General features: G+C 51.1%; 1 protein-coding gene across 1 annotated transcript in view; it reads left to right on the forward strand.

Annotated features, from left to right (window-relative positions):
• The window catches only part of ONECUT2 (one cut homeobox 2), a 45,110-nt gene extending 29,644 nt beyond the window's left edge, over window positions 1–15,466 (forward strand). The window contains 1 exon segment of the mRNA XM_070361842.1: window positions 15,183–15,466. Within this exon segment, the coding sequence (XP_070217943.1) occupies window positions 15,183–15,466 (284 nt within the window).
• The last annotated feature ends 1,544 nt before the right edge of the window (window positions 15,467–17,010 follow it).

Genomic DNA, 17,010 nt, shown 5'->3' on the forward strand with positions numbered 1-17,010 from the left:
TTCCATCTCTTTCTTTTTGTCCTATTTATTCATTCTCAAAGGAAGAAGACCCAGTCAGGCCTGATGGAATTAAGAAAGGGTGTGTGTTTTCCTCCCAGCCTCTTTCCTGGATGTTGGTGTGCTCAACCTTGTAGACCTACAGTAAATTGCCAATTAATACACCTAACGCAGCTCCTACCATTTAACTAGCTTTCTTGTAATCTGGCTCTGCTGGACTGACATAGATTCATCACCTGTGTCCATTCCTAGGAGGCTGACAAGCTGCTCAAATGATGTGTGTGCATCAGTTCCCCATATGTCATTGTTGTTGAGTCACTAAGTCGTGTCCAACCTTGTGTGACCCTATGGACTGTAGTCCACCAGACTCCTCTGTCCATGGAATTCTCCAAGCCAGAATACTGGAGTGGGTTACCATTTCCTTCTCCAGGGAATCTTCCTGTCCCAGGGATCAAACCCACGTCTCCTGCATTGGCAGGCAGGTTCTTTGCCATCTGAGGAACCCCCAGACCCTGGTATGCCATGAGCCCGATCGTCCTCTCGTCCTTATTCTCACCTGGAGCACCCTTGGCAAACTGTACCTCCTGGGGTTTGCTCTGCCACCACTGATGCCCCTCTTCTACCCACCCACCCTCATTTTTTTTCCTGGGTGTTTTCTGAGAATTGCAGTTCTCAACTCTAGTAGCTATTAGTAAAAGGGAGTGGATAGCACTCTGGCTGTTTCAAAAGGCATCACCCATCATGTTGACTGATCGCTGCTTAATTTGAGTTCCTGAACAGCTGGAGGACTCAGGTGTTATTTTTCCTACCCAGTTCCATCAGCCTTGTGTTTAGGTGAAAATTCCTCATAAATGTCCCCCATGCAAGTTGATGGCAGTCTTGGTGTTCAGTTTGGTGAGTTCTATGTTTTATTCTATTAATCGGTCTTTAAGATGATTTTAGTGGGAAGTTAGGCGAGGCTGTACTGGATTCTTCTACCAACTTTTAGGGAAGCGTTCTGTCCAGAATTAAATATTTGTTTCAGCAACTCACGACGTCCTGGATAGCTTGCAGGAGCGCAGCCTGCAGCAGTTCTAAAGATCTCTCTTTGCCAGGCTTCTTCGTAGGCAGAATAGATGACCAGAAATCATGATTCCAAAAGCTGAGTGCCCCCTAAAGATTTATTCTAATAGCCAAGGAAAGAATAAAAAGCTCACTGAGGGGCTTCCCTGGTGGCTCAGGGGTGAAGAATCCGCCTGCCAATGCAAGAGATGCAGGTTCAATCCCTGGTCTGGGAAGATCCCACAAGCCTCAGAGCAACTAAGCCCGTGCGTCACAACTACTGAGCCTGTGCTCTCAAGCCCAGAGCCCATGGTCTGCTGCAAGGAAGCCACGGCAGAGAGAAGCCCGTGTATCGCAACTGGAGAGCAGCCGCAGCTCGCCGCAACTAGAGAAAAGTCTGCACAGCAATAACCCCAGTACAGCAAAAGTCAGTTAAAAACTAAAAAAAAAAAAAAAAAACACCCCACTGAGTTAGCAGTGAGGTAATCTGGGTTTTCAGGTCTCAGTCATTGACTCCTGTGGCCAATGTTAGGCAAATCATGACACCTCTAAGAGCCCCGAGAGCCCTGGACTCCTTTGTAATTCAGTCACTCAGTCATGCCCGATTCTTTGCGACCCCATGGACTGCAGCACGCCAGGCTTCTCTGTCCTTCACCATCTCCCAGAGCTTGCTCAAACTCACGTCCATTGCATCAGTGATGTCATCTAACCGTCTCATCTTCTGCTGCCCTCTTCTCCTTTTGCCTTCAGTCTTTCCCAGCATTAGGGTCTTTTCCGATGAATCAGCTCTTCGCATCAGGTGGCCAAAGAATTGGAGCTTCAGCATCAGTCCTTCCAATGAATATTGAGGATCGGTTTCCTTAGGATGGACTGGTTGGATCTCTCTAAAGTAAAGGAGAGGACCAAGTGGTCTCTAACGCCCTGCCAGTCTAGGACTCAGTGGTCTTACCAGCTGACCTGGAACCTCTGCTGTTCGAAGCCTGTTCCTTGGGGCTCCCTGTTTTCCTCCAGAGTTTCTGCTGAAAGGGGAGCAGGGGAGGAGAAGGCACGTCCACACTGGGCAGCTGAGCCACACCCTCGGGCAGAATGTACCTGGAGGGACCATGGGAAGAGCAGGCAGCACGATGCAGAGACCTGGTGCCCCCTCTGGAGACCCCCTCTGGGGACCCCCCTCTGAGACCCGCCCTCTGGGGACCTGCCCTCTGGAGACCCCCCTCTGGGGACCCCCCTCTGAGACCCGCCCTCTGGGGACCCCCCTCTGAGACCCGCCCTCTGGGGACCTGCCCTCTGGAGACCCCCCTCTGGGGATCCGCCCTCTGGAGACCCCCCCTCTGGAGACCCACCTCTGGGGCCTTGCGGGCCTCTCTCTGAGCAAGTGGTCAGGCAGCCCAGGACCCCACTGGCTGAGTCCCCTCCAGTGACTTTGTGTTGCAGGGCAAACAGGCAGAGGAGATCAAGCCTGTCGCCCTCCGAGGAGGCCTTCGAGGCGCGGGAGCTCCGGGTGGTGGCTGGCTTGTTGCCACTCATGCGACAGTGAATAGACCTGGGGGAGGTGCTCTGTTACTTGTCACCACCAACCGCTTATACCAGTTTCCTTGGTGAATGAGTTGGTAAAGAGTCTGCCTGCAATGCAGGAGACCCAGGTTCGATGCCTGGGTCGGGAAGATCCCCTGGAGGAGGAAACGGCATCCCACTCCAGTATTCTTGCCTGGAGAATCCCCATGGACAGAGGAGCCTGGCGAGCTAGAGTCCACAAGGTCCAAGAGTTGGACACGACTGAGCGAGTAAACCTATCCACGTATCCCGCTTATCCCCCAGCCCGGGTAAAGGCAGGGGCGGGGTTAGGGGAAGCACAGCGAGTTCTCACTTATCACCCATGTTTTCCAGATGGGAGAAAGCGGGCACCGCGGGACTCCCAGGTAGGCAGAGATGTGCCCAGGTCATAGGTGAAGCCCCAGGTGGGGTTCAAACATTCCAGGCAACGCTAGGCTTCCCAGGGCTCCTGGCTTCTCTGCACTTGGGGCCAGACCCCTTCCAGGGTCTTCAGAATGAAGGGTGCGTGTTCACACACACGTGGGTCCCCCCCCCCTTTCCCTCCTTCGTCTCTTTTCTCTCTCCTCTCTCCCTCCTGCTCCAGCATCTCCTGCCAGTAATATTTGCTCAGATAATAAGCCAGGCAGCAGCTTGCTCCCTGGCACGTGGTGTTTGGTTCAGAGTGCCTTGGCTGCTGAGGATGATGTGTCAAATGGTTTAGGAGTTTTTCTCACCAAGGAAGGCCAGTTAGAAGGGAGCAAAAGGAGGGATAAAACCCCAGCGACCAAGAATGACCCCAAGTCGGTTTGGGAAGCGCAACCCCCCTTTCTCTGCCCTTGGCCACCGAAGTGGACACTGGCCTGGGTGCCCCTGGGTCTGCTGCCCATGTGGATGGGCAGCCAGTCTGTGAGGAAAGTCAGCTCCCAGCCCGGAGACAAAGCCGGGTTTAAGTTTCCCCCTGACTCTGGCCAGGGACGTTTGGAGAAATGAGAGAGGAGTTGGAATTTAGCTCTTGGGGGTCAAGTTTACCCTACTTGCTCTATGGTCATCTAGACCAAGGTGGCCTTTGATGATAAGGTTCAGAGTCACAGAGAAGCAGGGAAAACTGCAAAGCATTGAACTGCAAAGTATTTATAATTTCCAAATCTTAGCACAAGATAAATGATGAAGAGATCTTGTCCTTGGCAGTCCCTTCCCCTGCATCAAGCCCTCCCGCCTCCCCAGGGACTGATCAGCGCTGGGCCACCCTGAGCCGGGCCTGGGCGTCACACCCCACCTCTGCTGGTTCCTGTAGCCATGTGCCAGGACCTGTCCTGTTGGCTGGAGGAGCCCGCATTGCTACGATTTATCAGCATTACGACTTCCCGATCATTAAATATGTACTATCAGAGTGCGTAACTCTTCTATTCTTGCTTCCTTATTTGAATGCAAGGCATGCTGTTATTATTTCAAAAGCTCTTGAGCATGCAGATTAACTCCTGAGGAACAGGGGCCTTCCTGGACAACCATCCCTCCTCCCATCCTGACAGCAACACAGAGAAGTAAGGGAGTTGATTTCCCTTGCTCTGACCTCAAAACCCCGTAGGTTTCTCGGAATGAGGCTGGAGGTACAGACATGACCTTCCTCTGTAATGGACTTCTGCATCACCCAGTCGATCACCTCGGTTGACAGCCCCTGTGTGTGTGCCCTCCTTGCTGGAGACAATTAGGCCCCCTCTCTGCACAAGCCCTTGGAGGAGAGCGGCTTCACGCTCTCCAGATGAAAGCTGGAGACATCTTCCTTGGGCACTATTTTCAAACCCGTATCCTGGGGGGTCAAATGTCAAATGCACACCCTGATGGCTTCCGGCCCCACCCCCACCCAGTGCCCCGGCAAGATCACATTGAACTGTTCAGGGCAAGTATTTACTGAATGCGGGGAGAATAGAGCGCGACTGTGTTATTTATCAGGGGCTCGCAATACCCATCACGTGTAGAATGTATTTGGACATAAATTAGTGATGCTAGGAAACACCAGGGGTCCCAAACCTATCAGGATCCTGGACACGTATGTAAAAACACGTCACAGTCTTACCTTTCCTAGGAGTCTGGGAGCTGGCTCCGAGGCAACTTCCACCAGGAAGACAAAACTCTTTAACTTTTTATTTGCCATAAGACCTCTGGACAGTTCATCTACAATTGATCAAGTCTTGGCAAATCATTTCAGCCTCTAAATTCTTAACTTCACTTTCTTACCCCGCCCCACCCTTTTTTCTTCTTTCTCTGTGAAGCAAGGAGAGAAGGCAATGGCAACCCACTCCAGTACTCTTACCTGGCAAATCCCATGGACGGAGGAGCCTGGTAGGCTGCAGTCCATGGAGTCGCTAGGAGTCAAACACGACTGAGTGACTTCACTTTCACTTTTCACTTCCACTCATTAGAGAAGGAAATGGCAACCCACTCCAGTATTCTTGCCTGGAGAATCCCAGGGATGGGGGAGCCTGGTGGGCTGCCATCTCTGGGGTCGCACAGAGTCGGACATGACTGAAGCGACTTAGCAGCAGCAGCAGCAGCAGCTGTGAAGCAAGGAAGGATATTTACGGACTGCCAACTGTGCACCAAGCATTGAACTACCCCTTGATGTCTGAAGGGTTTGCACTAGTATCCATCCCCATTTTACAGATGAGGAAACGGAGGCTCCAGGTCATGCAGCTGATAAGTGGCCAACGTAAAATTGGCGACCAGGTCTTGGACTTCAGGCCGAGGTTTTTTTTCACCCTGCATTCACTCACAGCCTGGGCAGGAAGGCGACAGTTGTTCTTTGCTTCCTTATCAGCTCTGTGTAGCCACAGGGATGCCACCTGCCACAGAACCACAGAACCGGTGGCATACAGCCATGGACGTTTATTTCTGCTCAGGAGTCCATGGGTCAGCTGGGCAGTTCTCCTGTTCAAGGCCATGCTTGGGTGGTCTCTGCTGGGTCCGCTACAGTCGGTGGCTGGGGTGGGCGGACCCAGGCTGGCCTGGGCTTGTCACGTGACATCCAGCGCTCTGGGAGCATGAACAAGTCACCCGGCTTCTGTAGGTGTAGGCTGTCCCTTCTGCTGGCCAGAGCAAATCGCCAGACCAGCCTGGATCCAGAAAGAGCAGAGCGCCTCCATCTCGTGCGGGGAGGCCCTGCAGAGTGGCGGCAGGAGGCCGGGATGGTGGCAGGGAAGAAGGGGGGCCAGTTTCGCAGTTTGCCTGCCTTGGTCCAGCTGCTGGGCTGCCTTGCTTCCCCCGGGGCCTGCCCCTGCTTCCTAGAAGCTGCAGTTGCCCTGCTCCCTCCTCGCCACACCTGCCCTCAGAGCTGTTTCTTGTTTGTACCGGGGCTGTTTGCGCAGGATGACTTTGAAGCAGGATTTCAGTGGCCCTCTTCCCAGGGGAAAGGGATGCAGTCAGTCTGGCAGGGGTTAAGCCTGCCACTGACCTGATTAAGCTGAGGCAGGCTGCCTTCAGCATCAGCCAGCCGGGGGCAGAAACCACACCAAGAAGGAGTCTCCTCTGCCTGCATCTGAGGCCAGTGTGTCTTCTGGGTACTGTGCGGGGCAAGGGGTGGCTCTCCACTGACCATCCTTGAGCGTCTCCAGGCATCATGCTATGCCGGTGGGGCCACAGTTCCTCTGCTTTGTGGAGGCATGGCCCCGTCACCACCACCCCTCCCACCCCAGGCCTCTGCAAGGACCTCTCTTTGTTTTGTGTGTTTTGTGTGTTTCCAGGGAAGAGGGTTGGAAGGAAAGGTCTACCTCCGCAGGACTCCCAGGCCAGCTGGTTGACATGGGAGATGATGCTGGGCAGTGAGGGAAGAGGGGAGTGCAGCCTGGAGGAGGGGGCACGGGGCAGGAGGGGAGGCCAAGCTGGAAAGGGCTGCTGGGTTCCTGGAGGACTGGGATGGGCCAGAAAGCTCACGAGAAGAAGCCAGCATGCGGAGAGGAAGCAGGAAAGATGGGAGTTTAAAAGGGGAGTGGAGAATTGGGAGATTGGGATTGACGTATCCACACTGTAGATACTACGCATCAAACAGATAACTAATGAGAACAAGCCTTACATCTCAGGGAGCTCTACTCGGTCTCTGTGGTGGCTGAATGGGAAGGAAGTCCAAAATGGGATTTTTTGGACACACACACACGTATATACACACACACACACACACACACACATATATACACACACGCATTGCAACCCTTGGACTATAGCCCACCAGCCTCCTCAGTCCATGGGATTTTTCAGACAAGAATACTGGAGTGGGTTGCCATTTCCTCCTCCAGGGGATCTTCCCGACTCAGGGATCAAACCTGCATCTCCTATGTCTCCTGCATTGCAGGTGGATTCTTAACCCACTGAGCCATCAGGAAAGCCCTTAGATACTAGGTATAAAACAGATAACTAATGAGAACAAGCCTTACAGCTCAGGGTGCTCCGCTCAGTCTCTGTAATGACTGAATGGGGAGGAAGTCCAAAAGGGAGGGGATTTTTTGGATGTGTGCACGCACGCACACACACACACACACACACACACATTCGTATATATATATATATATATATATATATATATGGTTGATTCACTTGGCTGTACAGCAGAAACACAACATTTAAAACAACTCTAATAAAAATTAATTTTAAAAAAAGAGAAAAAAATAAAAAATCTAAAAGATGTGAGCTAAGAGCACAAGCTTTGGGAGGCTGATGTTTCCGGACCCCAGAGACCGCATGGTACCCACAGTGACCCCACTAACTCCCGTGTGGTGCCTGCTCAGACCGCCTTCGCCAGCAGACAGTTCCTGACCCCTGCGAGGTGGTCCAAAGGGTTAACAAGACTGAAGCTTCTAGACTGGAAGGGAAGAGACATCCCGATTCCATTTCCCACTAGGGCAGGTAGGGTAAGTATCCCCCAAAAGAGGCACCTGCCCACCACGGGACTCGAGAGGAGGAAAGGGCTGTGTGTGGTAACAGCTTGGAGGGAATGGCTGACAATGTCCTTAATTCTTCGGACCCCTTGAGAAGTCAGGGAGAAAGATCGCGTTTGCATTTGGGAAGATAACGTAAGACAGCACCAGGCAGAGGGAGAGGAGGGCGGAAGGCACATCGTCAGGAGGACGGACAGACGGCAGTTGTTTCGGTCCAGTCCCCGGGAGGGGGAAGGAGGCGCAGTGGCCATGCCCCAGCCACCCTGCTGGGACCGGCAGAGCTCCGGACTCAGGCGGGGCTGGGCCTGCCCTGACCGCGGCCGTTTCAGCCTTCTCCCCGTGTCTGTGGCCTCCAGAAAAGCAAACCTACAGCGTCTTTTTGTTTCAAGTCGTAGGCCTGTTATTCATTTCCGTGAAACACTTTCCTTTCTGCCAACAGGGGCAATTAGGCCGGAGTCCACGGGACCCTTCTGGTGCTCATGATTCTGCAGCGGATCGTGGGATGGGTTCCCCAGAAACAGACGGGAGGCTGTCCCGCGCTTTTTCTCAGCAGGGACCTGCATTCTTGGGGCAGAATCCCCGTGGCGTGGGGCGGGTTGGGGAGTGGGGTGGTCTCAGCTCCAAAGCGAGCAGAACTGGCAGAGCAGAGCTGCTGCTGGCCCCTCGGGACTCAGAGCCGCGGGAAAGGGGCTTCCAGGCCTACGTGTCAGCCCCGACGTTCATTTTGTCATTCAGGTGCTAGGTCATGTCCGACTCTTTGCGACCCCGTGGACTGCAGCCCACCAGGCTTCCCTCTCCATCACCAGCTCCCGGAGCTTGCTCAAACCCACGTCCGTTGAGTCGGTGATGCCATCCAACCGCCTCACCTTCTGTCGTCCCCTTCTCCTCCCGCCCTCAGTCTTTCCCGGCATCGGGTCTTTTCAAATGAGTCGGCTCCTCACATCATGTGCCCTAAAGTCACTGAACTTTCTCACTCACGGCATGCAAATACCAGAGACCTCTGTCCCAGCAAGGAAGATCAGTGATGGGTGAGAATGAGCCTTTTCCGTCAGAGGAACGACATGGTCTCTGCCCTTTGTGGCCGGCGGGGTGGGGGTTGGGGGGAGTGCCCTACCCGGCTGTGCATGAAAGGCAAGCCCATGGTGACGCGTCTCACTTGTCGCGCCTCCTGCATGTTTTGTCGAGTCTCTGATGCTGTCCCTCACCCTGTCCCGCCTCCCTTTGAATCCGCTCCTGATGGGAATGACTTCTGGCTGTACAGCCTTGCCACGTGCCTGGCTGCCCATGTGCAAATGTTGGACAGCGCTGTGGCCAGCTGCCCTGGCTGCCGGAGGACAGCTGAGCCCCTGAGGATACCCAGGAGTGGCCTGGCCCCGTTGGGGGGACGCAGGGAGAAAGGGCCAGTGGTGGAAGTTCTCTCGCTCCTGGTGTAGGAAGATCCGCTCCAGGGAAGTGGCACGGGCTTGGAAATGAACTTTCTTTGTCAGGTTCTGCCCCTCTGAAGGGTGGCCACCAGCCAACAGGTGAATGGGCATCTCAGGGATCTTAGAGGGCTTCAGCCTCAAACCAGCGCTTCCCCTCTTCTTATTTCACCCTGCGAGCCCGGTGGTCTGAAACTTTTGTCCACTTGTCTTAGGCAGTAGCTGTCACCTCTGTTGTTGAACACAGATGCCTCCATCTCTGTAATCTGCTGGTCCCAGGTCGTGGGCCACAAAAGACAGGTAGTGTTATCCATCTGAGCTGATACTGTTCCTGCCCCAGAAGGGGAGGAAAAGCTCTGTAGCCCCAGTAGACAGCCTCGTTGCACGCAAATGACTTCTCCTGTCTTTGCCGTAGATGTGAGCTCTGACTTCCATGGCCCACTTGGGGACCACTTCCCAAGAGAGGAAGGAAGATGGGGAATGGCTGGGGAATGACTCCCTCCTCCCATCCGGCAATACACACACACACACACACACACACACACACACACGGCCCCGTGGCACGCCCTCCCTTCTCTCCTGGAAGAGGGAGGAGAAGAAGCAGACCCCAGCGCCGGCAGGAGTCCGGGCTAACCTCCCATCCTCTGGGAGCAGAGCTTACCTCGAGTGGGAGGAGCTCAGCTCATCCACACGGCTGATGAGCACCGTCTGTTGGGTTTCCAGCACATGTTCCTGGGCTGTCGGGAGCTACTTGGCATTTCCCGAGCTGTTGTGAGATGGGTATTTGACTGTAGCATGCAATGTTCTCACACCAAAACCGTTGACACTCTTGACTGTGCCCCTGGGCATAGCTGACTGTACATCTTGTCTGAGAAATTCTGAGGTTCCTGCCTTCATGCGAACTCCCAGATGTCGTTTGATCTGTCTGCTTTTTCTTAGACTCGCATAGCAGATGTTTGCCCTCTTTTTGTACCTTCCTTCAGCTCCTGACCAACTGCTTTTGTAGGAATCATGGGGTGGCAGCTGCCAAGTGTCCGGACTTTGGGCACGTTACGTATTTGCTGCCTCATTCTTTTGGGCTTTTGGACTTGCCGTGCATTGTCAAACCACAAGCTGCAGCTTTGCATTCGTTGGTATCAGATCTGTTGGCTTTGGGAAGCTCTTGGGAAGGAATATACAGGATGTGTTGATCTGTTCTTTCTCTGCAGGCTGCTGAACGTTAAACTTTTAACATTTTGTCTCTTAACTCGTATATGGATATATCTTCAAATATAACCTGACAGGCCAACTTGGACCAGCATCAGCACTGCCTAAGTACCCTCTTAAAAGCACAAATACACCCCACACCAGTCAGAATGACCACCATTAGAAAGTCTGTTAATACAAGTAGTAAATGCTAGAGCGGGCGTGGGAAAAAGGGAACCCTACCACACTGTTGGTGGGGGTGTAAATTAGTGCATCTGTGATGGAGAACAGTATAGAGGTTCCTTAAAAAACTAAAAATAGAGTTACCATGTGACCGTGCAATCCCACGCCTGGGCATATACCCAGAGGAACTGTAATTTGAAAAGATAGATGCACCTCCAGTGCTCACAGCAACACTGCTTACCATAGCCGAGACGTGGAGACAATGCAAACGTCCATCAGCTGATTAATGGATAAAGATGTGAGATGCACGTGTGTGTGTGTGTACGTGTGCCACACATAATGTGCATTTACACACACAGTGGAATGCTACTCAGCCATAAAAAAGAACGAAACAATGTCATTTGCAGCAACATGGGGTGGTCCTAGAGATTATCATATTAAGTGAAGTCAGTCAGAGAAAGAGAAATATTTGATGTTACTTATATGTGGAATCTAAAAATCGATACAGGTGAACTTATTTACAAACAAAAATACATTCACAGACACAGAAAGCAAACTTATGGTTACCAAAGGGGTTAACAGGGAAAGGGGAAGGAGAGTTAAGTTAGGAGTTTGGGATTAACATATACACACTGCTTTATATAAAATAAAGAACAGGGACCTACTGGACAGCATAGGGAACTAGATCCAATATCTTGTAATAGCCTATAATGGACAAATCTGAAAAAGAATAATGTGTGTGTGTGTGTGTGTGTAACTGAATCACTTTTCTGTATACCTAAAACTGGCACAACATTGTAAATTAACTACACTTCAGTTTCTTAATGGGTTTTTTTAAGGCACCAATAAAGCATTATCTGAAGAATAATCAATACTGGTATGAAGGCTGAGGACTGTGTGATTAACCCAAAGAGAATGAATTGACTGAGGGTCTCAGCCGATGTTGGCAGAATCTATGTGGCCAGATCTTATTATCAGGCGGTTTCCCCACATCACTGTTTACTCAGAATCTTCCAAATGTGGGCTTGGCACCTGTGTCCCGGGAGGCTGGGGTGAGAACAGCAATCCGGGAACCTGAATTGGCTGTGGGGTCAAGCACACAGGCTCTCATGTCTCAGAAGCACCCTCAGAGGTTTGTGAAAGCTCAGATTCCAGAACCCTACCCCACATAGTGAGAGTCAGGATTTCTGGGGACAGACCCCCGGGGCTGCCCTGCAGATAGATTCTATTTAAGGGGCCAGGGGCGTGAGTGCCATCTCTGTAGAGGACGAAGATGGGGAGACCCAAGGGCTGGACGCCTGCCCTGGGCCTGCAGCCAGCCTGGAATGTGACCTTAGCTCAGTCACTTACACCCTCAGGTCTCCACTTATTTCATTTTAAAGTAAGAATAATTCTTCCACTTACCTACCTTGGGATTCCTGGGGTAATCCAGCCAGAGGGGAGGTGGCATGCGCACACTTTGCCTCATGGAAGCCTCTACAGAGGTGAGCATCTTCCTTCCATTATGCTGATGAGGAAGACGGGCACTGGGAGGTTATGTCATTTACCGAGATGCCAAGTCTTGGAGTTAAAGGAGCCCAGATTAGAATCCAGGTGTTGGGTTCCCGAACATTTCATTCCATCAGGGTGCTCCTCTGAGACTCTGGGAGCCAGACAGATCCTTGTTCCCCTTCATGGGTCACAGCCTTGTCGTGGTGAAGTGGTTTGTGTGACTCAGTGAAGCTATGAGCCATACCGTGTAGGGCCAGCCAACATGGACGGGTCACGGTGGGGAGTTCTGACAGAACGTGGTCCCCTGGAGGAGGGAATGCCAACCACTCCAGTATTCTTGCCGCGAGAACCCCATGAGCAGTGTGAAAAAGCAAAAAGACACAACACTGGAAAGGGAGCCCCTAGGGTTGGCAGGTGTCCAGTGTGCTGCTGGGGAAGAGCGGAGGGCAACTCCTCACAGCTCCAGAGAGAAGGAAGTGGCAGGGACAAAGCGGAAGTGACGTCGTGGAGGTGTGTCTGATGGTGAAAGTCAAGGCCAATGTAAAGAACAATATTGCACAGGAACCTGGAATGTTAGGTTCGTGCATCAAGACTGGACGTGGTCAAACAGGAGCAGGACATGGACCAGCCGCATCACCTGGGAGCTCATTAGAAATGCAGACTGTTGGGCCCCACCCATGTTGACCGCCTCAGATCCTGCGTTTGAACAAGCTTTCCAGATAATCCCTGAGCGATTAAGCTTTGTTTTTTTAGTATCTATGTATTTAGGCTGCGCTGGGTCTTCATTGCTGCAGGCAGGCTTTCTCTAGTTGCGACGTGCAGGCTTCTCACTGAGGCGGCGTCTCTTGGTGTGGAGCACAGGCTCTAGGGCGTGTGGGCTTCAGTAGCTGTGGCACACAGGCTTAGTTGACTTGTAGCATATGGAAACTTCCGGACCAGGGATCGAACCCACGTCCCCTGCATTGGCAGGTGGGTTCTTAACCACTGGACCACCAGGGAAGTCCCCACTCTGAACTTGAGAAGCACGGTTTTGAGGATTGCACTACAGAAAGTTTACCAACGCAGTTAAAGTAAATATCCAAAACCCAGCAAAAGTGTGACCTCCCAGGGATAATCAAAGAAGAAATCTTGACTGGGAAGTTCCTATGGGAGAAGAGTAACTGTAAGCTGTTTCAGCCCTTTCTGAGTTCCCATTGCAGGGCAAGTCCCCTTTATCTGAGAGAATCCAAGCTTTCCAAGAGATCGGGGTTTGGAATGAAACAAATTGTTTCTTATAGGTGTGTATATGTGGGCTTTCCTGGTGGCTCAGCTAGTAAAGAATCCACCTGCAATGCAGGAGAGCTGAGTTCCATCTCTGGGTGGGGAATATCCTCTGGAGAAGGGAAAGGCTACCCACTCCAGGATTTTGGCCTGGAGAATTCCATGGACTGTGTATCCATGGAGTCACAAAGAGTCACAACTGAGCGCCTTTCACTTTCATATGTGTGTTATGTTTAATTCTCAAAGGTAACACGATTACCTGTGGAAGTAAGAGAAGGAAAAGTCAGGAGGAGAGGGTTTAGTAGAGCTGACGTCGCCCAGCAGTTTTACGGAGGGCTCTCCTGCCCCTGCCCTTTTTCACAGCTTCTTACTTGTTTTAGGAGTGATCCCTTTATGGCTGATGGCATCTGACAGGGAGGCTGGCCAGTTGGGTCGGGGGGAGTTCAGCTTCCAGAATATCTTTTCTGTGAGTGTTGGTCCTCAGGTTAAATCCTAAGACCCCGCCGTTTGAAGGATGTTCCCCTGATACTCACACCACAGCAGCCCCACTACAGCTCATTCTCCTTGCAGAATGCAGAGAGAAGAATGGCCTGACCCAAAGCTCAGAAGCAAGACTCACAAATCAGGGCTTTGAGAAGTCTGAAAAGGCTTCCAGACAGTACTCCAGACAGCTCGCCTTGGGGGAACGTCAGAAGAGTACAAGGAGAGCTCAGCTGGGGCCAGAATGTCCAGTAGGAGTTGATTCAGGGAAGGATGTTCAAAGCTAGACTTCTGCTCCCTCCTTGCCTTTCCTGGATTAGCTGTGTCTGTTGTTGTTCAGACAGACTAAGTTGTGTCTGACTCTTTGCGACCCGATGGACTGCAGCACGCCAAGCTTCCCTGTTCTTCACTTTCTCCCAGAGTTTGCTCAGACTCACGTCCGTTGAGTTGGTGATGCTGTCTAATCTAACCATCTCATCCTCTGCCACCCTCTTCAGCTTTTGCCGTCAATCTTTCCCAGCATCAGTCTTTTCCAATGAGTCGGCTCTTGAGGCTACACAAAAACCTTGGATGAGCTGAGGTTTCTGTTCAGTGATTTTAGCGCGTGTTCTCGTGTTTAAATCTGTGACTTGTATGCACTGTACTAGCCCTTAGAGGTTACTTTTCTGGGACCCACTCTGTCTGTGAAATGTGCACATTCCTGAAAGAGTCAAGACACCACTTGTCCTCAGTATCCCAGGCATTCAGTTATATCCGCGGTTCCAAAAAGAGCCAGTCGGGAGCATCACACAGACCTGATGCCCACCTTCCAGGAACGTGTAGGGTAAGGCGAGGCAGCAACACATATTAAAGTGTGCTGGCAGCCCAGGTGTGGAGACCTAGCTACTGAATCAGACACTCTCCATCTACTTATTCACATATCTAGGGCTCTAATCTGATCCTCTGTAAATGTGGGTTCTTCTGCCAACCTCAGCCCTGGTCTTCATGTACTGGCTTCACATCAGACCAGCCAAATTACAACTGGTTAAACCAACTTTTTCATGGACTTCCCCTCCCTGTTTGATTTTATGTTGTTTTTTTTTTTTTTTTTTAATTTTTTCTAAAGTCTAGAGGAAGGGGATTTGGGGTTGGGATGATGCCATCACTCCTTTCATTCTGTTCACAACTTTTTGAGTCATGTGGGTTGAAGGTTTGATTTCGAGAAATGACACCACTTTTAAGTTTTGACTCCAGAAAGTCGTTGTGGCTCAGCTCTCAGCAGTTCTAGAGGGAGACTGTGAAAGAGGAACTGGGTAACCAGGCTTCCCCCAGGGGAAGGGGTCCTTTTCTTCAGAATACCTGATTTCACAGATGAAGAGTTTTAAGGGGGTGGGGGTGGGGGGTCAGGGGTGAAAGAGAAAGCAACAGGCGTTTGGTTCAAAAACCCGAGTGTGTAGAACAGCTCTGTTCTTTTCTCCTCTCTCCGTCCCCCCACTAACGGATGCCCTCCATCACGCAGAGATGAACTGGGAAGGCTGGTTACTGACAGCCAGGCAATTCGCAGAATAAAGTTTAACGGTCTACATCCCCTCTGCGAGTCTGCCCCTGTTCCTTGGTGCATCAGCTCGGGGGGAGGGCCGGGTCTCAGCCTCACCCTGACTCTCTGCTCTTTCTCTCCCCCTTCCAGCGTGCAAACGCAAAGAGCAAGAGCCCAGCAAGGACAGGAACAATTCCCAGAAGAAATCCCGCCTGGTGTTCACCGACCTCCAACGCCGAACGCTCTTCGCCATCTTCAAGGAGAACAAGCGCCCGTCCAAAGAGATGCAGATCACCATTTCCCAGCAGCTGGGTCTGGAGCTCACGACCGTCAGCAACTTCTTCATGAACGCCCGGCGCCGCAGCCTGGAGAAGTGGCAGGACGACCTGAGCGGCGGCGCCTCATCCACCTCCGGCACTTGCACCAAAGCGTGACGGAAGGACTCTCAGCTGGGCACAAGTCGCCTCCCGACGAGGACAACCGATACCCAAAGAAAACGCAGAGGAAAGAGACACCGGATTCTTAGCTGGGGCCCTTCACTGGTGATTTGAAAGCACAATTCTCTTGAAACTTTTCTATTCTAGCTGTAATCATAGGCCAGGTGTTCTTTTTTGTTCGTTTGTTTTTAATGGCTATGGAATCCACATGCAAGCTGAAAACTAATCTCTTTGAACCGGACATTGTCCTTTGAGCGAGCGTGCTAAGCACCCCAGGAACCCAAATGGGGCCGTCCTACAGCAAGTCAATTCCAGCGTAGGGTCAGCCAATCAGGATTGCTTAGAATGTCAGCATCCCAGTTTGGGTTCTGTCAGCCTCTTGCAGTCAGCATTCCCATGAGTTAATAGTAGGACTCTGGCTTGTATAAGGACTCTTGAGTTTGAGTTCCCAAGATGCTACAGTAAGAGAAGAATCTAGCAACAAGAATGACCTCATTTGCTTTCCAAGTGCTTAGCTTCATCAAACCGTAGTTCACCAACATTCACAGCCATAACATAAAAAACCATCCGAATGACAATTACTGAGCACAAGTTTTAAATATGGAAGTTTAAAAACAAACAAACAAAAAAATCCAAGAACCTGTTTTTTCCCAACTCAGGCATCGTTTTCATTGAATGGTTTAGAAAGCTTTAAGTTGATCCAGTTTACAGGTTTCTTTTCCTTACCTCCTGGAAATCTCACATGGTCTTGGATCCATCAAAAAATAAAACAAACCAAGTCAGTTCACTTGAGCGCCAAGTATCAAGCACAACGAAGATAAATAGACAAGTGAGGAAGGTTCTGGATTCACTGCATCTGGATTTTCAAGACACCAATTGGGAAGTCAAGAGGGAATCATTGGGAATATGGCTTCAAGCACATTTTGCAGTTTGCTACAAATTCTGTTTGTACGTAATGAAAACGCACACTCAGGAGGCCAATTTAACTGTTATGGTATATGGAGCAAATGCAGCATTTTAAAAGATCTAGATTTTTTTAGATCATAAATGTATCCTTCTTGGTTATCCATCACCTGGTTCCTCCTATTGTGCATTATGACCACCACATAATACAGCCTCACGCTTTCAGATTTGGGTTGTTCCCTTGTCCACCCCATCAACAGGGATGTTTTCAGTGTTTCCTAGCAAGGGGAAAAAAGAATTCAAACCACCGAACATGTTGCTCATAACATCATCTAGTCCTGAATCTCTTTCATTATTGAATCATCCTAGCAGAACAGCTGGATAAATCTGGAGAAAAACACAGCACACCAAAGAAGCAGAATACTGCGAACCAAAGACATTTATTACTTGCCATTTTCTAGCCTGAAAAAAATACTGTGATTACTTTTAGAAGTCAGAAAACCTGTGCAACTCCAAATGGCTTTCAGCGCTCGCATTTGGCTCATCCCTGGGCCAACTGGACCGGCTACGCCAAGGATGTTAGCCAAGCCACTGAGCAAGTGGCTTTCCGGTTCTTGGCTGTCACCTTCCCACAGCAA

Source organism: Bos mutus, chromosome 24, assembly GCF_027580195.1.
Source record: "Bos mutus isolate GX-2022 chromosome 24, NWIPB_WYAK_1.1, whole genome shotgun sequence".
Classification (NCBI taxonomy): Eukaryota; Metazoa; Chordata; class Mammalia; order Artiodactyla; family Bovidae; genus Bos; species Bos mutus.